At 47.1% G+C, this 27055-nt stretch overlaps 2 protein-coding genes across 2 annotated transcripts; one reads left to right on the top strand and one right to left on the bottom strand.

Moving 5' to 3' along the window:
* The first annotated feature begins 1238 nt into the window (after positions 1–1238).
* TUBAL3 (tubulin alpha like 3) lies at positions 1239–14114 on the top strand. Its single transcript, XM_047740770.1, is given in 5 exon segments — positions 1239–1295; positions 5262–5505; positions 11669–11817; positions 13073–14010; positions 14012–14114. Coding segments are annotated over 5 exon segments (1371 nt in total). The 5' UTR covers positions 1239–1292; the 3' UTR covers positions 14049–14114.
* Positions 14115–20173: 6059 nt separating this feature from the next.
* UCN3 (urocortin 3) lies at positions 20174–25961 on the bottom strand. The gene is made up of 2 exons (XM_047742686.1): positions 25737–25961; positions 20174–21095 (listed from the first exon to the last, which is right to left on the bottom strand). Exon 2 carries the CDS (start codon positions 21087–21089, stop codon positions 20586–20588), a length of 504 nt encoding a protein of 167 aa, XP_047598642.1. The 5' UTR covers positions 21090–21095; positions 25737–25961; the 3' UTR covers positions 20174–20585.
* Positions 25962–27055: the final 1094 nt, after the last annotated feature.

Genomic DNA, 27055 nt, shown 5'->3' with positions numbered 1-27055 from the left:
AGATATAAGATAAAAGCACAAAATAAGATATCTAAACCCAGCTTTATTAGTTATTACATTGATGTAATGGACTAAATTCTTCAATTAAAAGATAAATAGGAAAATATCCCATAATTTTTGTAATGTAAACTTACAAAGGACACATCAAAAATATGAGAATTCTGAAAGGTTTTTAAATTCTTAAGAATGCAAAATGATAGAAAATACATCATTCAGACACTAACCAAGAAAATAATATTGAAGTAGTAATACTACTATTCAGTAATAAAGAATTTAAGGCAAAATCATTCATAGATATAGTCATTTTAAAGTGATAGAATATTTCGTTCCTTAGAATATCTCACAATTTAAAATTTACATGTTCTTATTAACATAGCCTCAGAATATATAAAACAAAAATTGTCAGAGAAACAATAAACAAATCAACAATCATAATGGGAAAATTTGACACATCTTTAAAAGGAATCAATACTCAAAATTTAGACTACACAGTAAATCAGTTTGAAATGTGTATCTAAAACATTGCATCCGACAAACTACAGAATACATTCTTTTGAAGCATTCACAGAACATTTTCAAAAATTGACCATATAGCAGAACATGAAGGTTGTCTTGACAAATATATAAAGAGAGAAATCATTTAGAGTATGTTCTCTGATCTTAATTCAAATAACCAAAAATAACAGTATAAGTGTATGTTATCTATAATAATATCACAATTTAAAATAGAACAAATAATAAAATTAGGAATAACCAAAACGTAGAAAATCCCCATACATTTGGAAGTGGTGGTCACAGTCAAGGCACATGAGTAGGAGGTGAGAGGTAAAAAGGACACTTTCTTGGTTTGCCCTCTGTCCTAGGAATTGTTTGAATCTTATTTAAAGGGAAGATATTCATGTAGTCCTTATGCGCTAGAAAAAGCTATTTGCTATTGCATCGAATTTGATTCCTACTCTTTCCCCATCCATGCTTAATACATTCTTAATCCAGGAGGATCTTTTTAAGAAGACAATTTTTATTTTTAACCAGAACAGGTTTAAGTTGGAAGTAGATTTGGGTACGCTCTAATGACATCACCTGTAGTTGTACACAGAGTTATCTCAGGCTGTTCGGGTCCCGCATCGCTGCTTTGGGGCAGAGAATGGGAAATTCAGGAAGGGGCTGTACTGCTTTAAGTGAAGCAGGTGTCACAGACTTCAGCTGGAGTCATTTCCTGCCCCGTGATAAAGTCCACCTGGGCCTTCGGCTTGGTCATTACCGAGGGCCAGCGGGGGCACCTCCAGATCAGCATGGTAAGCGGCTGGGGTCCTTGGACGTGGTTATCAGTGTTGCTGTGGTTTTGTAGCAAATTTTACTAACTGAATTTGGCCCTCTTCCCTGCCAGACCATCCTTAATACATTCTTAGTACAAGAGAAATAATTTTTAAGGAGACATTTGTTTCTTTTGGTAACTGTGTGTGAGGGAGACTTGGAGAAGCTCTGGTCTGTTCACCTGTAGTTTTGCTGCTTTTAGGAAAAGCTTAGTGAATTTGCAGTTTGTTCCCTGCTTTTAAGCGAAGTAGTGAAACAGGAACCCTTCCTTCCTTTAGTTCTACACTTGTTTTGGACCTGCTGTGCTGATTTTTCTGTAGAAACCAATTGCTCCACTTTTAGCTATGCGTTTAGAGTTTCTGGGGACTTCAGACCCAGGTCATCATGGCTAGACTCATAAATGCACGACAGGGTAAAGTGCATGGCCATCTCCTCATCCTCTCTTGAGTTTCGTTCTTGGGGGACAACAATGAACATAGTTACTTACGGTAATTCCTGTTTGGGGATCATCTCTTAAGATCCACTCTCCCTTTAATGTCTTATGTGCTAGTTCCTGTAGTTTTTGGTGTCTTAGAATTTTAAATTCTTAAATGGAAACAGCCTTTCATACTGCTTTCTTATCTGATATTCTCACTCCCTTAGACTCTTTCTCTCCAACATTTTAAGGATATTGAAGTTATTTTGCTCTTAAAAATCATGCCTTCCTACATGAGGGATCCCTGCAGTCATGGAAACATTCTGTTGCTTGACTAAATTTCATTCTGGGGATGGTATTTTTCAGTATCACCTGGCAAGATACTAACAGGGTGGAAAATGGGTACGGGGTACATGAGATCTTCATTCTTTCTTAAAACCGTGTATGAATCTACTGCTTATCTTTATTTCAAAATAAAAAGTTAATTAGAAAATTGTGCCTTCCTAGTAATTTAGATAAACATTGTGGCAGCTAATGTGCTGTGATTGATAATATCAATATTGAATGGGCAGTTTTAAAAGATTTTATTTATTTATTTGACAGAGAGAGAGAGATCTCAGGTAGGCTGAGGGTGGGGGACGGGAAGCAGGCTCCCTTCTGAGCAGAGAGCCTGATGTGGGGCTCGATCCCAGGACCCTGAGATCATGACCTGAGCCTAGAGCAGAGGCTTTACCCACAGAGCAACCCAGGCGCCCCTAGTGTGGCTAATGTTTTAACAGATAGTTTGGAAAGGAGGGACTGGCTAAGAGAAGAAGGTGAAAATAGCCTTCTGTGCCCTGGGACACAGTTAAGTCATAAACTCAGCTGCTTCTCAAACTGGGAAGGGCGTGACTGTTCCTTCTTGAGCCAAGTGTTCCTGTCAAGTTTGAAAAGGACCATACCACGCCTATGTCTGAACCCCTTGGGTAACAGACTGTGTAAAGAGCAGCAACTGCTTTTCCACGTTGGTGATTATTTTTTCTCTGAGTACTTGGAGCAGATGCGTGTGCACCCGCCATAGCCTGGCTGGTAAGCTGGGGGTGCTGTGAGAGAAACTGACTTGTAAGTGGCTCAAAAGATGGGGAAACCATGAAATGAACCCCCTGTTCAGCATTTTTACCTAAATCTAGGGAGTTTTGATCTGATTACAGTAGCTGTACTGTACTGAGATCGTTTGCAGTCCAGCAGGTGTGGGAGGAAGGAAGCCGTGCTTTCCAGACAAGCATGTTAGAAGCTCGTTTATGATGGAGCATGCTGTTTGATTTTTTCTGTGCTGGACAGAGGTTGGGATCCTGGGTGAGGTGCTTTCTGAATTGAGTTCACAGACTTTGTCGTGAGAGACCCGTAGTTGCATGGAGAAGGCGTGGGGCGGGGGGAGTTCTACTCCAGTAGTGAACTTGAATTCCTCATAAAACAGAGAGGGCTGTTAGTCCTTGTGAATCGAGGAGACGGAGTGCAAGGGCGTGATGTGGTGGAGCAGGAACAGAGTCCAGGTCGGATGGCAGGGCTGTGACCAGCGAGAGCTCCCTCCCTCCCTCCCTGGACTAGTGGTCTTTTCGTGGTTGATCTCAGACCTTGTCCAGTGGAAGAGCAGCCTGGACAAGGGCAGGGCTGCTGATCGGCTCACCAGGCTAACAGCTGGAAGGGGAGCCTACGAGCCCTCCTGCACAGACTTGTCCCATGCCCGCTGGCAATCAAAACCCCACAACATTCAAATGTGTGAATGCTGCCCTTGTGGTTTTTCTGGGTCTTTTCTTTCCTTCTCTTAGATGAGTACATATTTGTGTCTGTTTAAATGTCCAAAACAGTTGTTGGCCTTTAAAAAGAAGGATGTGAGGGGCGCCTGGGTGGTTCAGTGGGTTAAGCCTCTGCCTTTGGCTCAGGTCATGATCTCAGGGTCCTGGGATCGAGCCCGGCATCGGGCTCTCTGCTCAGCAGGGAGCCTGCTTCCTCCTCTCTCTGCCTGCCTCTCTGCCTACTTGTGATCTCTCTCTCTGTCAAATAAATAAATAAAATCTTTAAAAAAAAAAAAAAAGAAGGGGCGCCTGGGTGGCTCAGTGGGTTAAGCCGCTGCCTTCGGCTCAGGTCATGATCCCAGGTCCTGGGTTCGAGCCCCACATCGGGCTTTCTGCTCAGCAGGGAGCCTGCTTCCTCCTCTCTCTCTGCCTGCCTCTCTGCTTACTTGTGATTTCTCTCTGTCAAATAAATAAATAAAATCTTAAAAAAAAAAAAAAAGAAGAAGGACGTGAATGGTGATTTAAACGTGGGATGGGGGAGTGGAGGCTGATGAGGGTGAGGGACAACACTGGAGTCCGAACAAGGAAAAAATATTCACTGCCCAGGTATAAAGATAGTTAATATTTGATGCATTTTAAGGTTCTTTTTCTCTGCTTATTTTTTAATGTATTTGATGTCATACTTTATATACAGTTATACAACTTATATGCCTCTTACCTCCGTTTTATCATAAGCTTTTCCCATGTCATAAAATTTGGGGGGTAAACTTTTAAGGGTTGCATAACTTTTCTTCAAATGCCCAACAATAAATGAATGTAGATTGGTTCTTGATTCTCCCTCTTATAAATAATACTGTGAATTCCCTTGTGCCTAAATCCTTGGGTTTTTCAATTTTTAAAAATAATTCATTTATTATTAATTTTAATAATTCATTTGTGTATGTCATCTGCCTATTTCTCTACTGGCTATCTCAAGTGTTTGTTTGGGTTTTCAAAGATTTTATTTTTAAATAATTTCTTCATCTAACATGAAGTCGAACTTACAACCCTGAGATCAATAGTCACTCTACCGACTGAGCCAGCCAGATGCTCTGCAAGTTTTTTTTTAATTAATGTATGTAAAATTGCCCTATTGATAGCCCTTAATATGAAGAACTACATATCAATCATCTTTTATAAACCATTATTCTTGTTTGCTTTTTGCATTATTGAGTTTTTACATTTTTGGGTTGTGAAATCTATTACATGTTTCCTTGGTAAATTTTGCTGAGAACATCCTTTCTTCTTTCGAACACATATGCATAGTAAATATAAAACCTCAAGATGTGAAAAAGTAACATCTTTAAGTGCAATGGGTTTTAATATAGGTCAGGGTTATACATTGATTTTTGGTTTTATTCCTTTCCAGTAACTAGCTAAGATTTTTCTGGGTGAGGCAGCTTGATTTTATACATGTATAATATATTATGGATATATATTCTTAACTCACATGCTTCGCCTGTTATTCAGTAAGTCCTTAAATTATGATGCTGAAAGAAATCTTTCAGGAAAATGGGAGTCCTTGGTTCATTTGTTCTGAGAGCGTACCTGTGCCCTGGGCTTTGGTTTCCATGAGACACTTAATTAGCCTTCTCATACATTTCTCTCCTTGGCTTCTGCAAGCTTGGTTTCTGTTGATTGTGAGCAGCATTACTGAGTGACCAAGCTCATGTGACCTCCAAGGGCTGTTGGTTCTCACCTCCTACGGCTTGTTTCAGAGGGAGTGCCTTTCCATCCACATTGGCCAAGCTGGCGTCCAGATTGGGGATGCTTGCTGGGAACTCTATTGCCTGGAACATGGAATCCAGCCAGACGGCGCTGTTCTCTGTAGTAGAAGGGATCAGCTGGAAAGTGGGAGCATGGAGCACATGGATGCATCTTTCAATACCTTCTTTCGTGAGACGAGAGCTGGGAAGCACGTGCCCAGAGCACTCCTCATGGATCTGGATCCCGTTGTTATAGGTAATGTAAGGCTTGCATTCAACTGTACATAACCAGGTCCGCACTCCAAGCAAACAAATCCATTACCAGAGGTGGGCTCACCAGATTGTGTGAATCTGTCTGAATAGGATCATGCGGATATTTTTTAGATCTAGAAGTTCGTTTGTGACCACTTAAGGCGATCGGCATGAAACCTACCCAAAGGGAGTACTCGCTTAGCCTTCTTTCTCTGTGTGATGAAACAAATTCAAACCTTTTTAGTTTCTCCACACGTCTGTTGTTGCAGAAGATTAAGTCTTTTCTTGGATTTGAAAGCCAGTTGCTAGAAGATTCCAACAAAGAATCTGAAATTTGGCATTACCTGAACATGATTCTGAAGAGGCAAGGAATCAGAGAAATCTTAACTTTGAGAAATCAGTATAATTTTATGATTATTAATAGCAGACTTTGTAGTATCTTGTCCAGAAACATGGCGTAGCAGCTCAGTTCCAAGAGCAAGCCTCACCTGAGCACAAGGCAGAAGCCCTTGGCCTTTTTGTAATCTAGCTTCAGAAGTCCCAGTGTGTCACTGTTGCTGTTTGATGGCTTGAAACCATTACAGAGATCCACCCAGGGGAGGAATAGTGGACCTCACCTCTTGATGTGGGAAGAGCGAGGTTCTAGAAGCACACAAGAAATGGAAAGCATTCTTGTGGCCATCTTCGGAGAATGCAATCTGTACACAGTGGATTGGATTTCATTTCCTTATCGGAACCAGGTCAGATCAGGTAACTGATGGCAAAAGTAGATCAACGACCAAGGCAAGGAAAAGATGGAGTGTTAGTATGAGGGGAGGGTAAGGACTGCCTCAGCCAGGATTCCTATGTGCAGTTTCCGTGTTTGCTGGATGTGAAAGGATGAAAAATAAGGAAATACTGGTGGCTTCAGGAACTGCTGAGATTCGCATGGAGGCCAGGAGAGGCAGTTATGTTGTCTTCCGACTTGAGCTCTAAGTGCCTGAAGAGAATATCTGAATTTTTGTTTCAGACAAATAGGGATTTGCAGCTGTGAACTTTAGCTAGTCTCGTATCTAGAAACCTGGGCAGAGTAGAATATGTCCCCAGAGGACTTTGGTGAATGTAGCTAAAGAAGTAGTGTGAGAGGCCACATCTCAGTGTCCGGAATGTTGTGGCAGGCGTTTTAACTTGTGCCTATCTGAGGATGCTAGGCAAATAGGAGGCTGAGGATCTGGAATCAGAAGCTAATAAGCATGTCAGGGCAGAGATACATGGCAGGAAGAGACCAGAAGAAATTCCCCAATCCTCTAGAAAACAGCATAGAGAGAGGGCAGTTTTGAGGATCTGGAACTGGCCCAAACAGAGAGGCATAAGCTCCAGGTTTTAGGAGAAGGCACTGTTTTTTCCTTGTTTTATTCAGCAAATAAGAGAGCCTCATGCATGCAAGGCACTATTCTTGACATTGGAGGTGTATATACGCTGAGTCTTCATGGACCCTCCATTCTGGTGGGATGCCTGATGGTCATCAGTGGCTTGGAGAAGAATAAAGCAGGGCCACAGGGATAGGGAACGTTGTGTGAGTGGTGGGAGGTGCTTTTTTCCTAAGGGATGCCGAGGAAGTCCTTGTAGAGAGGGTGACATGTAGGGATCTGAAGGAAGTGAGGACATGAACCTTACCTCTCCGGAAGAGACCAGAAAGGACTTTGTGCACAAAGTGATACTCCATCTGAGTCTCGAAGGCTGGGTAAGAGTTGTTTAACAGTTCACAGGTGAGAGAGGATGGAAAACATATTGTTTCAGCTTGAAAAGGGAGAAGATGTTGATACAGCAGACTCACAGGAGATGTGAACTGGAGTGGAGGCCGGCTATGGGATTTCTTTGAATAATTTGTGTGGTGTGAATCTCATAACAAATAGGGGGCCAATAAAGATTTTAGAGCAAGGAAAAGACAGATTGAGAATTATACTTCAGTAATGTTAATCACAGAGATTTATTCATTAATGTATACAACATTTCTTTAGCACCTGCTATGTGCCAGGTACTAATCTAGAAAGAGAGTAGACTGGAGAAAGTTACAAGGTTTTTGTGATGTATGAATGGAGAATGGAGAAGAAAACACAGATTTGAGAGACTTCCATCTAAAACAAGAGCAACAGATTATGTCAGTGAATGTTCTAGAGAGAATTCAGAGATGGCAGCCACATTTCACTGTTTGAATAATGAGATTGATAAATGAGGTAGGAATCGCAGAGGGGGGGTCCTAGGTGTGTGGGAGTAGGTAAGTTCCATTTGCACGTGAAGAGACTGGTCCTGGTAAAAGATGGGGAACCAGAGGTGTTCAGTGAGAAGTTATCCTACAGAGACAAAACCCAAAAGCTGTGGTAGTAGCTGGTCTCGCTCAAAGCCAGCCCAAATGGTTCTAGAATGGAGGAAAGGTGAGTTTTGATTGTGTTTATGGAGTAGAATTCTACTGAAGATATTTGTAGGCAGAACAAGCATAGAGGGAGTGGAGGGAGGGTTCAGAGTGAGTGAGTGAGGGGACCCAAAGCACAGAAAGAGTGGGTCATGCCTCTCCTTCTCTGAGGTAGAGACTGAGGATTTTGTGTCAAGGAGGAAGGTGCTCATTGAGGAGTTCTGTGATTGGAATAACAGGGTGATGCTGTGTGAGAACTCAGAGAAAGGACAAGAGGTATAATACACATTTGCAGAAGAGGACAGAGGGTCAAGGAAAGTGTGAAGGGTGTGCTGAGTGTGGGCCTGAAGGGGCAGAGAGCACAGCTGGGGTGGATGGTGCCCATGATATGTGGACAGGGTGAGCAGGGATGTGGGCCTGGCGGCGAGCGTATGCTTCTAATCACAGGGCCAGGCTGTGCAAGCAGACCGGTGAAGCTAGCGTGAAGGGAGGAGGGGTGGAAGACGAAAATGCTGGGAGCTCCAGGTTGAGGTGAGAAAGAATTCAATATCATTCAGTGATTCATTCCAGCTAGGTAGAGATGAGCGTAGAGAGGAACAAATGTCCATCCCTTCCCTCCTATTGTCCTAGTGAGTTCAGACCATTTTAACAAAATATTGTAGACTGGGGGCTTAAACTACGGGAATTTATTTCTCATTGTCTGGAGGCGGGAGTCCAAGACCAGCGTGGCAGCCTGACTGGTGTCCGATGAGCGCTCTCTTCCCGTTTTGCAGACAGCTGCCGTCTCACCGTGTCCTCACATCTGACCCCTTGCAAGGGCACTAACCCCATTCACTAGGGCCCCACCCTGGCCCAGCCACCTCCCAAAGGCCCCACCTTCTAACACCCTCACACTGCGGGGAGGCTTCAATGTGTGACTCCTGGGAAGACACAAACATTCAGTCCGCAGTAGCCACTGTTTATTAGCAAGGAACCACACAGGTATTTTCCTATAATCCTTCCAACAATTCTGTCAGGAAACCTTGTTGCCATTTTCCGTTAACAGATGAAGAAGCTGAGTCTTGGGCAAGTCATGGAACTGGCCTTAGGTTGTTGAACTGTTGAGGGGAGAACTGGTTTTGACCCTAGGTCTGCCAACTAATAAAAAGCCATTCTCTTCTAACAAAAAAGCAGCATAAGCTAGTGGAGAAGAAAATGTAAGTGGTCGTAGCAACACCAACACGCATGTTCATTTGAGGCATATGAAATTGTCCATGGTTGGTTATTTCTTACCTAAAAATTGCCAATATCCTTCAATGCAACCTAATAACAATAGAAATGTCCATGAGATGCAAAGGTATCCCCAGGAAGGAGTGAGCAGCTGGGGAGCCATCAAACTTCTTCAGCCGAGGGGGCAGCATAGGCAGCTTCCCAGAGGTGTGGAGGAGCGTGCACCTTGAACAGGAACAGGGTGTGGGTAGGAGAGTGATGGGGACAGGAATCTGGAAAGACTGTTGAGCTGGGTCTTGGGGGAGCAGGGGGAAGTAAGGAAGTTTGGTTGGAGAAAGGATTTTGCAACTTTAAGATTTTGGATGGGGGGGGGACAGTTTTGAGTGATTTCAAGTGGAATGGGGCTAATAGCATTGGAAGTAAGGAAGCAAGGGATTGCCAAATAATCATGTTTAAAAGCCACTGAACGCCCTGAGGGTGCTGGTTAAGGATGCTGGGTCAGATGCTCATGTCACTCAGGAAAGTAGAAAAAGTGCCAGGAAGTGAGAGTGGACAGCTTAGGTAGTAGTGCTACTGGTAGCACTAAATGGTAGTGCTGTAATCACTGATCTCCAAGAGTGGTTTTTACCGAAAGAATTTATGAATGACCCTCAAGATCTCCACTGAATGTTGACATGAAGAAGCAGGCTTCCAAAATTCCAGAAATTCCCTTCTTTGCCTGAACTCAGCCTTATAGCTGTAAGTGAGAAGCAAATAGTCCACCCAGAATTATATGCCCACTTACATCTTGTTTATAAATATATCTTTTAAAGCTCTTCACTTTGGTGGGTTTTTTGATTTGTCTTTTGGTTACTTTTTTGGTATGTGTATGTTACTTAAGAGTCCTTTAAATCAGTTTTAGTAAATTTAAACATTTGGTGGTGTGCAAAATTGTGGTTAGAAATTCATGGCTAAAGGGGTCCCTGGGTGGCTCAGTCTGCCTTCGGCTCAGGTCACGATCCCATGGTCCTGGGATCAAGCCCCGCATCGGGCTCCCTGCTCAGTGGCAAGCCTGCTTCTCCCTCTCCCATTCCCCCTGCTTGTGTTCCCTTGCTCGCTGTGTCTCTCTCTGTCAAGTAAATAAATAAAATCTTTAAAAAAAAAGAAAAAAAGAAAATCGTGGTTATGGGCAGGAGAGCAAGGTGAACTGAGAGAGCCATCTCCTTCTTAGAAATGGAGAGTGTTTCCTCTCAGGCAGTGAGCTTCTAGGGCTATCTGTAGGTACCTGGTGATGAGTCAATACAGCATTAGCATAAGTATGTGTCGTGAAGCCAATTGTGCCGTTATTATTTATAATTGTTATCAAATGGGCCATGCATTGTGCTCTACGATCTCACGTAATCCTCACAGGAGCTCAAGGGGGTAGGTCTTAACATTATCTTTATATGTGAGGTGAGGTCACTGGGATTTAAGGATGCTAAGGAACTGCTGGAAAGCCAAGTGATGAAGGAAACCGTGAACTTGGGAAACGGATTCTCAGATACGTGCTCTTGAATGCTGCACAGCATGGCATCCTGCCGTAAGCTGGACAACAATCCCTGAGCCTGTTTGGTCCTCAAACATGGATGCGTAATTCTGTAGGAATTGGGCTATCTGGGTAATTCTCAGCCTGGGGAGCAGGACCGGGGCCTGAGGATGTGTGTTTGGTATTTTCTCAAGCTGAGCAGGTTTTTAAAAGGTGGAAGACCAGGCAGGAGTTGCCCTTGGCTGTGTTGAAGACTGCCAACGTGTTAACCCCAATTTCCCTGCTACTTGCGGTTTTATCAACTGCATTCGAGTTGGGGAAGACATTTGAGCTCATCTCACCTTCTTTGTTAAAGCCTCTTTTAAAGTGGACTAGTAATAATTTAGATCAGTTTGCTTTTCCCTGCTTTTTCTGGCACTCAGTTGGCGATTTGTAGATAGAAATACTGGCCTTAGAATGCCAGAGCATCACAGGGTGTGTGATGGGTTTGAAGAGTGTCTCCTAAAAATGTGTCCACCTACAACCTCAGAATATGCCTTTATTTGGAAATAAGGTCTTTGCCACTGACGTTCTAAGTTGAGGTCCTACAGGATTGGCGTTGGCCATAACGCCAAGGGTCTGTGTCCTTATGAGAGGAAGAGGGGACCTAGTTTGGGGGAGTGGGCATGCGTGATGGAGGTAGGCACGAGTGTGTGGCCCCAAGCCGAGGACCAGCTTCTCCCTGAGACCTGCGGCAGGAACCAGCCCTGCCAACACCTTCACTTTGGACTTCTGGCCTCCTGAACTGTGAGAAAAAACATTTCTCTTGTCTTCAGCCACCAGGTTTGTTGTAATTTGTTACACCAGCTGTAAGAAACTAACAAAGGGTCTACATTGGGAAAATGTACTTTCCATTTGTCTGGAAGTAATGATACTGTTCTAGACTGAGGAAAGGCCAGCTCGGCCGTTGAAACCCTTCCTTTACCGGGACACTGGGGAAATCACCATTGGGTTGGCAGTTGAACTGGCAAAGGGTTAGCCGTCAAATGGAGGGAGCCTGCTGACCTCATGTCCCCTCTGCAGATGGGATTCGAGCCGGCCAGCGCCGCTCACTCTTCCACCCAGAGCAGCTCGTCAGTGGGAAGGAAGACGCTGCAAACAACTACGCCCGTGGTCGCTACTCTGTGGGGTCCGAGATCATCGACCTTGTGCTCGAGAGGATCCGAAAGCTGGCAAGTGGCCCCTTTCTGCCTAGTGGGGGCCCGTACCTGAATGCCTGGGATCCGTCTTCCACACAACACCCAGGTCACCGCCCCCAGCCTCTCCCGCAGACACTCAAGGCTGGGAAGCACCTTGGTGTAGGCCCGGGTGACACTTCGTGATGTAGGATGCGTGGAAGAAACCTTTTAGCTCACTGCAGCCTCATCTTCTCTTCCCTTTTAGATTTATGAAGAAAGACTGATTTTTCCCACTGCTTTATTGAGATACTGCGCAATGATGGCCACAGTGCAGTTAACGTGTGTGTGTGTGTGTGTGTGTGTTGACAACATTTAAAATCCACTCTCTTGGCAACTTTGAAGCCTACAGAATTGCTAACCAGAGCCACGGTGCTGTCTGTTAGCTCCCCAGAATGGACTCATCTGCTAGCTGGATGTCTGTGTCCTTCAACGTCTCCCAGTTTCCCCTACCCACAGCCCCACAAGATACTGTGTTACTTTCCGTTCTTATGAGTTGGACATTTTTCGATTCCACCTATATGAATGGGATGATACAGTATTTGTCCTGTTGTGTCTGACTTATCTCTCTTGGCCTAATGGCCTTAAGGTCCCTCCATGCTGTGACAGAGGGCAGGGTGTCCTTCTTTGTAATGACTAGCCCCCCCCACTCTTGCTTCTGCCCACTCATCATGGCTCACCTTCTCACAGACTTCCAAAGCATCCTGACACCTGTCCTTTTCCTGTAGTCTCCATTATTTGTGAAGTTAACAGGTGACACATCCTACCTGGAGATTAGTTACTCTAGTTCCTGACCTTGAACTCTTCTTTATGGACCTGCATCTGGAGAATCCTTTGTCTAGTACACATATTGGTGTCTGGCTTACTCCTTAATCAAACGATGCCTTTTAAACCTGCATAGTAGACTGGATGTACAGGTGAGAGGTACTTCATCTCCTGAGGGGAGGGGGGAGGCGTAGGTTGCTTCAATATTTGGCCATTTTGTTTGTTACTGAGAAAGACTGAACTATAGCTCACAAGCTGATACATTTGTGAAGGGCAGCTAAAGACAGTTGAATATTTATGCTTCGTTTATAGTGAAATTCTAAAGTGCTTCCCCTACCCCACAGGTAACCACTCATGTGTGTTACTGGGGTGTTAATAAGGGCACAGTCGTCCTTTCTGAAAGTTTTGTCTGGGGGAAATTCTTGTCTCCCCACTGCCACTGCAGGGTTCATGTGGCCCAGGTCTCACCTCTCCTTTGCTTCCCCAGGCAGAGCAGTGCAGTGGACTTCAGGGATTTTTGATTTTCCGAAGCTTTGGAGGAGGCACTGGATCAGGATTTACATCTCTCTTAATGGAGCAGCTCTCAATAGAATACAACAGGAAGACGAAATTGGAGTTCTCTGTCTATCCAGCCCCCCGGATCTCCACCGCTGTTGTGGAGCCTTACAACTCCATCCTCACCACGCACACCACCCTGGAACACTCAGACTGCACATTCATGGTGGACAACGAGGCCATCTATGACATCTGCCACCATAAACTCGGTGTCGAGCGTCCCTCTTACGTCAGCATTAATAGGCTGATAGGCCAGGCGGTATCTTGCATTACTGCTTCTCTCCGGTTTGAGGGGCCCTTGAATGTGGACCTCATTGAATTCCAGACCAACCTTGTCCCTTATCCAAGAATACATTTCCCCATGACAACCTTGGCCCCCATCATCTCTGCTGACCACGCCTACCATGAGGAGCTCTCTGTGTCCGACATCACCGCTGCTTGCTTTGACTTCTCCAATCAGCTGGTCAAGTGTGATCCTCGGCTGGGGAAGTACATGGCCTGCTGCCTACTGTACCGAGGGGACGTGGTCCCCAAAGACGTGAATGCAGCCATCGCAGCCATGAAGTCAAGGAACTCTGTGCAGTTTGTGGATTGGTGTCCGACTGGTTTCAAGGTGGGCATCAACAACCAGCCACCCATGGTGATCCCAGGAGGGGACCTGGCCAAGATCCAGCGGGCTGTGTGTATGATGAGCAACACCACGGCCGTCGTGGAGGCCTGGGCCCGCCTGGACCACAAGTTCGACCTCATGTATGCCAAGAGGGCATTTCTGCATTGGTACAGCAGGGAGGGCATGGAGGAAGGCGAGTTCTCAGAGGCCAGGGAAGACTTGGCCGCTCTGGAGAAGGATTATGAAGAAATGGGGCAAAGTTTCTGATGGAAATGTGGCCGAGGAGAATGAGTGTTAAGTTGAAGTGTTCTGCTTTCTTTCAAGAAGTTATGTACCCTTGGAGGGTAGGGTTCCCCCTGATTGGGTTTCCCAATCAAACAAGACCCTATTGGAAACCCAATCAAACAAGACCCTAAGCTCAACTCTAAATCAAATGGGTCAGTACCTTGTCTGTTGGTTCAGCCCAGCTACCTGTGGACCCCCTAGGTTTGGGGTTCTTTGAGCCTTGGATCATGTCCATGTTTCTTTCTTTCTTTCTTTTTTTCTTAGAATGGAAAGCTAGCTTTATTCTTTGCTCCTTCAAAAAACGATGAAACCCTAAAGTCAGTGCTTTCCCATTCCCTTTCCTGTGGTGTAAAGGAGAACATGTTAATTATTAATGTTATTTCCCCCATGTCTATGTTTTGTACATTGATTAAATAATGAATATTTCAGTATCATTCTTTTCTTTCTTCCAAAGGTAGGCTTTAAAGTCTCGGTTTTTTTTTTTTTTTTTTATGCAAACAAAAAGCAAGAATATTCTTGGGTCTTTCAAAAATTTACATCTGTGTTCCTGTGGGTCAGAAGATGAGAAGGATCTCTCTCAGCAACCTGTCCTTGAAGAGATATTCTCAAAGTGTAGCCAGCAGAACGCTGCATTGGAACCAGTGGAAAGGTTTAGGAAAAAAAAATGCAGATTCTTGGGGCACCTGGCTGACTCCATGGGTAGAGTGTGTGGTGCTTGATCTTGGGGTTGTAGAGATTACTTAAAAATAAAAAAATTAAATTAAAAAATGTAGATTCTTGCGGTACAGAAGCTCTGGGGATTGGAGGGGGCATGACCTAAGAATCTGAAGTTTAAAAAGCACACTTGAAGGAATTCATTTTTGGAATTAAACTATCCTACTTTCAAACAAGTTATAACTTAAAGTGGAAGAAGTAGTTATAAATGCATTAAAACCATCAGCCACATTTTTATTATCCATATGTTTATTTTAGTCTGACTAGTCACCAGCCTTCAGGTGAACTAGACCCTGCAAAGGTACTCACTTGGCCTTATGTGTTGCTCTCGAGCTGATGGTAGATATTGTCCAGGTGCCTCATTCAGCTGTGGTGTTTACACTGCAGCCTTAGTCCTCCATCTGTACCCTCTTTGCCCAACGTGGTCAGGGTGTTGGGTTCAGGTAGATAATCTGAGGGTAATTGCACGAAACCCTTGGCTGAAGGCATCAAGTTGAGGGTCATACTGAGAGCTTTGCCAGACTGTAGTGCGACCACCTTCTTATTGCGTGGACCCTGCAAGAGGACTCCACCTCTAATGGCCTCCCGGTCGATGCGCTTACGTACTAACATCACTGCCCTGGGATGTGGCTTCAAGAGTTCCATTCACATCACGTACCCTTGTGCAGCCTTCCCTTGTACCTTGTCTGCCCCTGGTGGAGATGCTCTTGGTGCCTTTCTCTGGCTCTCACTTACCTTGTCCACAACCACATTCGCTTCACGTGAGTGACTGAGAAGTTGCGAAGTGTTCCTTCTCTGGAGTTCTATACCGAAACTTCCGCCTACCTACTATCATCTCAGATAGCCTTGCCTGCACTTAAATTTAGCTTCTTCCAAGAAAAGCTTACCACTATACATATACTCTAAAGAAATCTACTCTTCCCTGAGTGCTCTGTCTTGTCTATTTCTGTCATCATCCCAGATTCTAAACAACGCTGTCATTTTTGACTGCCTTCTTTCTTTCTGCAGAGCCGGGGTCTTAACAATTCTACTTTGGTGACGATTCCAGGATCCGTTCCCTTCCTTGTCTTCCTATGGAAGCCATCCTAGCTCAGGCCTGCACACTAGTGCCCAAAGGCTTTTCTGCCTTTCCCTTTGTCTTCTTGGCCCGTCCAGCACACCTGTGACGAAATTCCAGCACAGGTTGGATTATTTTGCCCCCTTGCTCAAAGCTTTAGTGATTCCCATCTTCTTAAGTATGAAGTCTAAATCCCTGCTCATGGCGTACAGAGCCCTGTCCCCATTAGTTCCAATTTAAATTTCCATTCCCATCCTTCCCTGTGCTGCTCAGCATTCCATCCACACTGGGGAGCTCACTACTTCTAGCACCTGTTCTTCTCTCTCCTCTGTCTTTGCTCCTTCTTGCTTTCTTTCTTCTTTCCTTCTGTGGCTGAGTGATAGAACACTTCCTTCAAACCCAGTACACCTGTCCCGTGAAGATTCTTGGGTATCCATTTGCGCCCACCCCAGGATTAGAGGCATTTGGGATACACTGTGAGATCTCTCACTGCAGTGGAAATAATGTAGTAAACACTCATTTGAGGGGTGCCTGGGTGGCTCAGTTGGTTAGCACTTCTGCCTTTGGCTCAGGTCATGATCTCAGAGTCCAGGGATGGAGCCCCACATTGGGCTCTCTGCTCAGCAGGGAGCCTGCTTCCCTCTCTCTCTCTGCCTGCCTCTCTGCCTACTTGTGATCTCTATCTGTCAAATAAATAAATAAAATCTTTAAAAAATACTCATTAATGAATTACATATATGTTTTCATGTGCATATCCTATATTGAGCTTTGAACTATTAGACTTTTACTGGTTCTATGTGCATGTGTTGTTTCTCTCTTCAGACACCAGAGGGCACGAGTGAACGCTTAAATAATCCCCCAGTTCCTATCATTGTTTTGCTATTCTGAAGGACATTTGTGTTTGTGCGTGCGTGCCTGTGTGTGTGTGAATGCACACACTCAGAAAAGACCATCCAGAGAAATGGTAGGGATGGGAGCCTGAGAAAGTGTGAGAGACGGTCCCAAGAGATAACTGCCCACAGTGGATGGTCATAGGAGGAGCAGAGTGGTCCGCTATGATATGGAAAGAGTGGCAGTTAAGGATTCGGGGCGTTTGGGGCGCTTGGGTGGCTCCGTGGGTTAAAGCCTCTGCCTTCGGCTCAGGTCATGATCCCAGGGTCCTGGGATCGAGCCCCGCATCGGGCTCTCTGCTCAGCGGGGAGCCTGCTTCCCCCTCTCTCTCTGCCTGCCTCTCTGCCTACTTGTGATCTCTGTCTGTCAAATAAATAAATAAAACTTAAAAAAAAATGATTTGGAGGGTTTGTTTTCGACACAGGAAAAGTGAAGTGGGCTTGTGTGCTGCTGTGACTGGTGCGGTGGAGGTGGTAATGCTGATGACGCAGCAGAAAGGAGGAAGCGTTGTTGGGTTGGTGTCTCACAGTGGCCAAAGGCGATGGGAACTTTGGGCATGGCACTGGGCACACGAGTGGTGAGTCCAGTTGAGAGTAGAAGGCAGAGTGTGTGGATGGTGATGCCTGGGGCAGGCAAAAGTGTTGACGGGAGTTTGTGAAATTTTGCTTCAGAAGCATCTGATTTTCTTAGTGAAATGAAAAGCAAGGTCTCCAGCTAAGATGGGAACATGGGGAGGAAATATGTGAGATTTGAGGAGAGAGGAAGATGAGTGCACATCTCGGGTAGTCAGGGTGGGAGTGGAAGGATGGCAGTGTCTTTGCTGAGCTCCATGAAGGGCTTGTCGGGATTGTAAGTTGAGACTGGTGATTGTGTGCGTGCGTGTGTGGGTGAGTACATGTGCATGCGTGTGTGCGTACGTTTTAAGTTGTGTTTAGCTTCAGGGTGTAGGGACAGAGTAGTGGAGTGAATTCATCAGGCTCTCATCAATAAGACAAAGCGAAAGCAGAACAAGAGAATTACAGGTTTCTACAGGGCTAGAGTGATAATGATCGATCACAGCATTTACACTGGAGGAGGGCAGGGCGGTGTTGAGCATCGATGAGTTATTGGGCTCAGTGGGGTTACAGGGTGGTTGGGGTTGGCTTTTGGGAAAGAGCAAGCTGGGAAGATAGGAAGGGTGGTCAGACAGCTTATGATTTAGTGACAAAGTCTGGGGTGTGGCCACACGGGGAAGTTGGAGGGACAGGGTCAGGGAGTAGAAATGAGACCCGAGTGTTGGACAGGTCGTCCACAGGTGTGTTGAAATCATGAAGGCAGGAATGGTGTCAGACAGACTGATGACCTAAGAGCTAAAATGATCGGGAAATGGGGTGCACTGCCCCAGGTGTTGGTGAAAGGTCACAACGATGGGCAGGGGGTGATCATTTGATGACCTGAGGTTCAGGTGGGGAACAATGCCTTAGGGGGGAGGGGGAGTATTCTCTCCTGGGACGAAACATGCTTACCTTTAAGAAAACACTGTGTCATCCCATAGGTTCAGGGTTTCTTTCCCAAGATATATTTTTTTTATGTTTTTTGCCTTCTTGGCCTATGGAGGTGTCTTAGTGATATCCACTGTGCTGTGACAGGCTCTAATAGAACGTGCTCAACCCTAGGAATAGCCGATGACAGGAACTTCATTAATGAAAGAAAAAGCTGGAATCATTATGTTGTATCCTTGAAACTAATACAATGACATAATGGTGTATGTCGATTAAACCTCAATAAACTTGTTTTTAAAAGAACCAGTTGTCATACAGCCTGTGCTTAGGTTAACATGATTACTTCACTTTCAAGTCAGAGTGAAATTCGTCTGTAATTCTTACTAAGGTAGCTAGCTACACCGTTCGGCAAGATTTTGTATTTCTTTGGCTCAATATATGGCAACTGTCTTTTTAGTTTAATACTACAGTCTTGTGAACTTATGCATCTCCCGTTTTTTTGGAATTTTATGAAATATCTGACAGAATTTTGGGTGGGCTCAGCTTTCCCTGATTATTTAGTTATAGCTCCAAAATCATGCCACTGTCAGAAAGCAGGTCCCTTTGCTTCTTATGTGGTGGGACATTTGAGGTCACATCGTGCATCCAGTGTTCTTGTCTATTGGAGGAGGTTCACTTGGCTTTTGAGCTTTGTTTTATTTTTAAGAGAGAGTTTCAATGATTTTTTCAAGGGAGCTCAAATCAACACAAATTATCCAACAGAGATTGTGCTGGGAATTTTCACTAACGTGAACTCATTATTACCCCCATCGTCCTCTGTGGAGTCTAGGTTAATCGTCACGCTTGGGGAATTGTGCTGGTCTGATAGGTGAGAAATTGTATATGAGTGCAATTCTCAGAGGAATGAAGTTTAGCCTTCTCTTACATGTGTAAAAATCATTTGGACGTGTGTGCGAGAGAGAGAAGGAGAGAGAGATCTGTCCCTGTCCTTGCTTCTTTGGGGGAAGGGTGGTTCTTTTCTCCTCAGTGTTGAGCAGCTATGCATTTGATTGGTAAGCCCTTGGTCTTTTGTATGAGCTACAAGCATTTTTCTAATCTGTTTCACATCTGGGTTTTGACTTTGCCTCTGGGGGCAGTGGTAGCGTTGGCTGTTTCACATCTGGGTTTTGACTTTGCCTCTGGGGGCAGTGGTAGCGTTGGCTGCCTGCGTGTCGTCACTTATTGTAAAGTAATGGCAACACGTGGAGGTTCCTGTCCTGTTACTCATGACTTCTCCCCCCACAGGAGGGAGTAGAACCACAGTCCCTCTTTGGGAATCTGGCCCTTGGGTTTTGCAGCCAGAGGCCATCCGAGTTCTTGCCGATGTCCCCTTTTACTGGACTTTCACTCATATTAAACCTTCTCATCTCTGAATCCCTCATACAATTCTTTACGCACCATCGCTTAGCCACTGGTCGCTCATACATGGTATTTGCTGCTTTTCCGGTCTGGGTTTCGATCCTCACTCAGTGTGCAGACTCAAGGAGAGCAGAGCACTTGCCTCACCCACCACCAGCCCCTGCCACCAGGCCCGGCATTGGCTGGGTCATCGCTGCGGGGCCAAGAAATGGGCCCCCATGCCCAGCCGTGGCGGAGTTCGGGGCAGCACAGGGGAGTAACTGAAAGCTCCCTCCCCACCTAACCCAGTGTCCACTCTAGAGCAGACCCTCGGCTAGGCCTCCTGGGTCGGACCAGTCCGTGCACATGGCTCTAACCTAAGCGATGCCTGCCAGAGTCCTGCCAGCTTGGCTTTTCCAAGCCTTTCCTTACCCCTCCTAGGACCTCCAAGAACCTCTCCACCCGGGGAGAGACCAGGAACGGACTCAGCGGCTACCTCCCTCGTCCGCCTCCACTTTTCCATGCTCAGAGACATGAAGGCCACTGGCTGAAGGAAAAGAAACTGAAACCAGCCCAAGGTTTGCAGAAGCCATTGGTTTTAATGGCTTTAACGAGAGAGGGAAGGGATGGGATCCGAAGTCAGGATGGTGAGCCGTGGATGGGGGTGGGCAGGAAGGAGTGCTTCCCGCCCTCTCCCCAGGCATGGGCCATGGAGGAAGAGCAGGGAGAGCAGGACAGCGGGATTTTGCCTCTCATAGCAGGGAAGGAGAAAGCAGATGCAGAATCTAGGGAGAGACATGAAGGGGCTCGTGTCTGTGCGGGTAGGACAGTACGCCCTTGTGTGCATGTGTGCAGAGGAGGGGGCTGGGCTGGAGGCAGGAAGGAGCAGAGGGGCCGAGCACTGAAGCAGCCTGGAGAACAGGACCCAGCCCTCAAAATACAAACCGGCTGAATGCGCAGCCCCTCCCCCTCCACCCCGACCTCTGTCCCTGTCCCTGGTGTGCCGCCGCCCTCCTGCTGGTCTCTGCTTCTACTTCTTACGCCCAATCTGTGCCATCAGGAGTGCGTTGGCAGCTGCCTTGGCCTGCAGGTTCTTGGCCTTGGCAATGTTGAAGAGGATGTTCATGATATTCGTGGGGACATCAAGGGACAGTGTGAACTTGGTGCGCCGGTCACTCTTGGCCTTGTCCTGGTGCGGCCTGCCCTTGAGCTGAGCTGGGGGGAGGTATTTGTACCGGGCACTTCCTGCTCCACTGCTGCCCCCGGAGCCTGGGAGGGTCCTCTTCTTCTTGTCCTCTTCCTCCTCCTCCTTCTCCTCGTCCTCTCCTGAGGAGGGGTCTTGGCTGGGCAGGTAGGGGAAGCCTCTCATGCTCAGCGGTGGTGCATCCTCCAGCGAGCTCCTCCTGGCCTCTGACAGGGCCGTGTTGATACAGCTGAAGAAGGACTTGGCTCTGTACAGCCTCTGGGAGAGGCCCGGCCGGGGGGCCCCTGGAAACAGCAGCAGCAACAGCAGGAGGTGGGCTGGCTTCAGCATCTCTCCCTGGGGGCGAGAACAGGGGTGTGAGAAGGGCTCAGTGCTCAGGAGGACAGGGGTTAAAACTCAAGAGGGCTTTAGTCATAGTCTACAACAGTTCTCAAAGTGGGGTCTCAGGGCCAGCAGCAGCATCGGGAAGTTGGTTAGAAATGCAAAGAATTCTCAGGTCTTGCCCCCAGAATGACTAGATCCAAAAGTCTGGGGTTTTAATCAAAATAAAAAAATCTGAGTTTTAATCAAGTCTTCAGGTGATTCTGATGGTCGGTAAAGTTTGAGCGCCATTGATCGGCTGGTATTGATGACTTCTGTTTCATTCAGCTTTGCTGGCCGCTGCTGGCCCTGCGAGATGAATGGCGAGTGTGCCAGGGGAGCGTTCCGTGGCTTACTGGGGTTGATGACTTTTAGTTCTCTTGTCCTTAGCACTGCTGACTCAGTGCATCCCTGTTGCTTAAAGACTGTGGTGGGTGGTCCAGTCAGTGTATCTGAGGCAGGTCGTTAAGACCCGTCCCCCTGCTGGGCTATCAGTATTCCTCGGGAGCAAGCAGTTGTGAATTTGTTTGGTTTTACCACAGAATTTATGAAGTGAAATTCAGTTTGGTCTCTGTGTAGAGATGTTAAGTACGTCACAAAAAACACCTGTGTTCTCTAGTGTCGAAGACTGATGTGACCTCAATCCTAAAACTATTGGCTGTCTCTATTATATGGAAGTTCTTGGTTATCTGTTCGACTGAGTGAGAGAGACATGGTCTGAGAGCCAATCCAGGGATACTGGTGTCCGAGGACGTGCCGTTCCGGGAATGGGTCAGTGCCTTCAAATGCAGGGGAGGTCGCGCTGTTGTCCAGGGCTAGCAGCGATGCTCAGAGGCATGAAAGGATGATAGTCTTTAGCAACCATTTGAATTTAGTCTTTTATTTAAAAAAAGAAAGAAAAGGAAAAACCCTAAATTTAGTGTAGGCAGCATGTGTGGCCATGACAACGTCCAGCTCGGTGTCCCTCCTGTACCCTGGACTTCGGGTTTGAAGCCATCATGGTTGTCGGGCCACTGCGGCACTGTGCTGACCGAGAAGGGACACGGACTTGAGCGGGGTCATTCCCACCCCTCTGCCCTGCCTCCTTTGCAGCAACAGCTCCCCGCTGACCATCTGAATTTGGGTTGGGTGTGGTCACTGGGCCTCAGGCAAATGGTGAAGTGAACAAAATTGACCTCCTGCATATTAGGACCAAACCTGCCCTGCACCATAGCCCCCGTGGTCTGTCCTATCTGTACTCTCTCCAGCTCTGGACCAAGGACGTGAGGTTCATTGACTTCACTGTCACCCTCTATGAAGTGTGAGGAAGAAATGTGAGGTCAAAGGTGTGGGATTTCATCAACTCCTCTCCCCCAGGAAGGACTACTGGCTGTGCTGGGCGCCCTGTCATGCTGACCCCCTCACCCCCTCCCAGGAGGCACAAAGAGTGAAGGGTTGCCCTTGGGCTGCTTTACCTGAACCTGGAGTTTATTTTCTGCCTGAGACATCCTTGGTTCCCACATAAGAAAGCAAGAAAGGTGTGGTTAGCTGTCGAACTTGGGGGGCCTCTCCTATAAGGTGGTTTTTGAGGAAGCGAAACAAATTGGATAAAGAAATCAACATGGGGTCCTTCTGGGCATTAAGAAGGCTGGACTAGCACAGGATCCTTCTGTTTTCTGTGGTGATAGGCAGAGGTGGGGGGGCGGCGGGCTGTCCGAGGCTGAGGGCTAGACTCAGCTCTGCAGATCATCGCCAACATGACCTGGAGCAGGTCATCGCCAACATGACCTGGAGCAGGTCATAAAGGAGAATCCTGGGAGGCCTCACGTGCCCATGGACCTGGCAGGTGTTCCTTAGAAGCCTAGGGTTTTCCTGGACACTCCACATTGTGCCTACTGTCTTCCTTTTTCTTTCCCTTAAGAAACCAGCTGGATTTGTTCGTCTGTTTTTTGTTTTTACATCTTAAAAATTTTGAGTTTATTGTATCCGACAGTTATGAAAAAAATAGACAATCCTTGCTTTATGTGCTCCAAATGCTTGGCCCCCCTAGGTCTGGGCATGTGGTGTTGTGCAGAGAAATCAACACGGACTCTGGGGTTACAGGGACCCAGGTTCAAATGCTCCTCGTCATTTGCCCAAGCCCCGTGGGCAGGGTGCTTGACCTCTGTGCCTTTCCACTTCCTCATCTGATAGATGGAGACAGTGGTAACTGCCTCATAGAGCTTACAGGAAAGAAAGATGAATTCAAGGTGGAAAACGCGCTTGCTCTAGCCAGCTACTTAATAAAGGAGGCCTCTTCCTCTCCGTTTACACATAAATCGTCTCCAGGTCCGATTAGGATAAAATTCAATTCACGTATAACCATCTCGGAAGCCACACCTGAATCTACGTATTTTTATCTGTGTCTCTCTCTACATCTACACCTCAACATGCCGGTGACTTTGTTCCACTCGTTTGACCCTGCAGACCAATCCCTTTATTGTGTTGTATTTCTGGCTTTTAGGTTTTGGCCGTTCTCCCACTTTCTCCGTCCTCAGCCCGTCCTCCCCTGGCCCTAAACTCAGTCTCAGTCAGCTGCTGTCAGCTTTTCGAGGAGCTCAGAATCACGTGGGGGGTTGTTCAAACGTGGGCTGCAGGGCGCTGTCCCCGGGGGCTTCTGGGTCAGTAGGTTTGGGAAGAGGCCTGAGCTTCTGCCTCTCTAACATGCTCCTGGAGGACAGGGACAGGGCGGGTCCGGGGACAGCACCATGAGAACCGCCCCTGTGAGTGTCCCCTGTCCTCCCATGAGCTCCTTAGAATTGCACGCTGGATTCCCGGAGAGCATTTGACCAGGGGCGTATCGACTATCTCTGTGGGAAAATGGACTCTTTTCTTTTAATGTCTTTTAATATTGTGTTCAATAACCAGACACCGGCTTTCTCATTTACGGAGGACCCAGCTAGTTGCTGGTTGTTTTGTGTAAACATAGGATGAATCGTGGCTTTAGCTGCCTTACTGCATGGAGGCATCTGGAACTTTGGAGCAGTTTCCAAGGGCTTGTAAGATGGAAAGGATTTAAAGACTCAAAAACCCGGTTCCCAGAGAAAGGGTTAATGCTGGCAGGGAGGTTGTGGAGGGAGTTTAGGGTTTTCGGGCGGGAGGGAAGAAGGTCTCCTGGGCAGAGAGAAGCCCCGTGCTCCTCAGTCAAGTCTGATTTGGGAGCGAGCTTCCCCTCCTACATTCTCTGGAGTCTTTCGCTGTCGCCCCTAGTGAGCCGACACAAAGGTTTAGGCGGTCCCTGCTACCTGCTGTGAAAACCAGCCTCCTCTCTAGTTAGATGGAAGGGGACCGAGCTCTCCATCTGTGCTTTTCGGGTTTGGATACCTGAAACTCCCCTTCTTTTGGGTTCCAGCAAGGACTTCTCCGAGTGCTTCTCAGAGCTGTCCCAGAGTCCCACCCAAGGACCTGAGGCCGCAAAGGACCTGTGCCAGCCTGGGGCAGAGCACCCCCAGGGAGAGGGTGCCCCAAGGGGAAAGGTACCGGTGGTAAAGCCAGAGGAAAACAGCGTTGGCCCGTGCCAGCCCCGTTTTCCGGAGGTGAGGAAGGCGGGGTGAGTCCCCGTATTACAACCCCCCACCCCCACACCGTTTTACCCCATTGGTCTGCAAACACTGTCAAGCAGCTGAATTTCCAAAACCATTTTATAAAACCGTGGCTGCCGAATCTAGAGGAGTTTTATGCATTTCAACAGGTGTTAGAGTAAGGAGCTGTTTTCTTACAGTGGACTCCTGGAAGTGTGTATGTGTGTCACACACGTCCCCACAGAAAGACTAGCAGCTCACCCTCCAAGTGAGCCTCCAAGGAGGGTTTCTGCGTGAAAGGCTGCTTTCCCTGAAGAGGGAGGAACAGCAAGGAGAAACAGACATGTTATAGAGAGTGTGTCCTGATAGTGTTCATAGTCACCTTATTTAACCCATTCTCAGAAGTGGGGTGTGTGAGATTGCCATGTCTGAGGAGAAAATTGCAAACACGACTTCTCAGAGAACTTGGACATCAGAGGCATCAAAATTCATCTTTATGTTCCCTCCCCTTCACGGGTAGCACCAAGTCATTATGGATGTCTGTCCCCTTCCTCTAATGTCCCCAACTTGGCAAGGGAGAAAGGACTCTGGGTGTGGAAGGCAGAGGACCTGGGTTTGAAACTACCCTCTCCCCCCAACTGCCCCAGGGTGAATCAATCACTGAACCTCTCCGTGGCCACAGCCCTCGAGAAGGAGATGTTCCCTGCCCCGCAGGTGTGCAGAGAGGAAACAGTCAATCCAGGCCAGCACCCTCCGGCTCCTGGGCAGGAACATGGAGAATGATGGCTTTGTATTCACACCCACCTCCCCATTTCTTTGGAAATATACATTTGCAAGAACCTGTTCTGCCTCCAATCTGTTACTTTTGTAAAGCAGGTCTCTCTGTACCAGCAAAGGGAGGATGGACTTCTACTTACCTCAAACGCACACTGTGGGGTTCCGCACCCTGCTCCCTGGGCTGTGACTGGGGGCGCTTGCAGCCTTGGTCTCTCACCCCTGTCTGGTCCCCAGCATGTCCTGCTTAACCCAGGACCAGTACATTCATCCTTCACGGACAAGTCCCCAGCCCAAACCTTACCTGTGAGTGGCCTTCGCTCTGGAGTCGAAGCACTCAGCGAGGCAGGCGGCAGCTTCAGGACCAGGAGGTCTGCCCCAGAAACATCCCCTTGAACTCCTGTCTCTGCTGGGGTCACTGCTCCTTCTCTTCTTGTATTGTTCCTAAGTGGGCCGTGATATTTCCTCTCTATGGAAACCACTCCACTCCCTCGTGTTTATATATAAAAGTGACAGATCACGGGGTGGATTGTAATTCCAGACGTGGTGTCTACACTGGGATGCGATTGCGTTTAAAATACAACCGGACCAGCTGTCCGCGTCATGGAGATGACAGGCACTCTGTATCCTTGACCCCTCCCACACGCCTCCCCACGGGCCCTCCCATCGCCTCCCACTTCCCCTCCTGCCCTAGCAACTTGCTCATTGATAAAAGAATAAAACGGTCTGTTAAATTGGGAAGCAGCTCCTTTGAAGAGTTTTATTACTGATCTTAGTTCTTCCTGATTTCAGTCTTCCTATGCCCTCAGCACTCTACCCCTCCTTTTCGGAATGGACACAGGACCTGCTTTGAAAGTATGAAAGGTGACTTGAAGTTCACCTGTTGTCTTGTGGTTCTTGTGGGTCCTGACCTGCTGTATTATCTCCCGCTACTCACAGAGCTTGGTAAGGCTGTGTTCATCAAAGGGCACATGAGGGGGCAGGCACCGTGTACCTAGAGCTTCTGATGGAAAAATCAGAAATTTGAATTTTACCCATTTTTTTTTCATCCATTCATTCAATATTTTTAGAGCCCCTGCTTTGTGCCTGGTACTGGCAGGGCCCTGAGGAATTCAAAGATGTTGAGAATGCTCTTTTCACAGGCACCTCTCCATCCTGGAGACTCAAGACAGGTAAGGGGCACCAGGAGAGGCGAGCAGAGGTCCAGACAGAAAGGGAACCAGCGAGGAGGAGGCCCAAGGTCAGGGGAGGCAGGTGGCCAGTGCTGCGGCAGGACACAGGGAGGCACCCAACACCCAGGCGAGGGGGTTTCGATTTCATTCCAAATACAATGCTGAAGATGTAGGGACGTGGAGGCAGGCAATCAAGCCCCTTGTTTCAGGATCAGGACACAGAGGACAGAGTCAGGGTGAGAATCCGGGTCTCCTGTGAGTGCAGAGCTCTTTGAACCTTGGGCTGAACCAGTTGGAAGAGCCATGCAAGACCCACACTGTGTCCAGCCTCAAGGCCAGACCACAGCTCCCCATCCTCAATGGACATTCTCACCTCCTGGAATTCATCTAGACGAAGCACTAAGTGGACTTCTGGAACTATCCCAACGTCTTCATGCCCACAGGTACTTTG

The sequence above is a fragment of the Lutra lutra genome, chromosome 8, assembly GCF_902655055.1.
Source record: "Lutra lutra chromosome 8, mLutLut1.2, whole genome shotgun sequence".
Lineage (NCBI taxonomy): Eukaryota > Metazoa > Chordata > Mammalia > Carnivora > Mustelidae > Lutra > Lutra lutra.
This window is presented reverse-complemented; position numbering and strand designations above follow the sequence as displayed.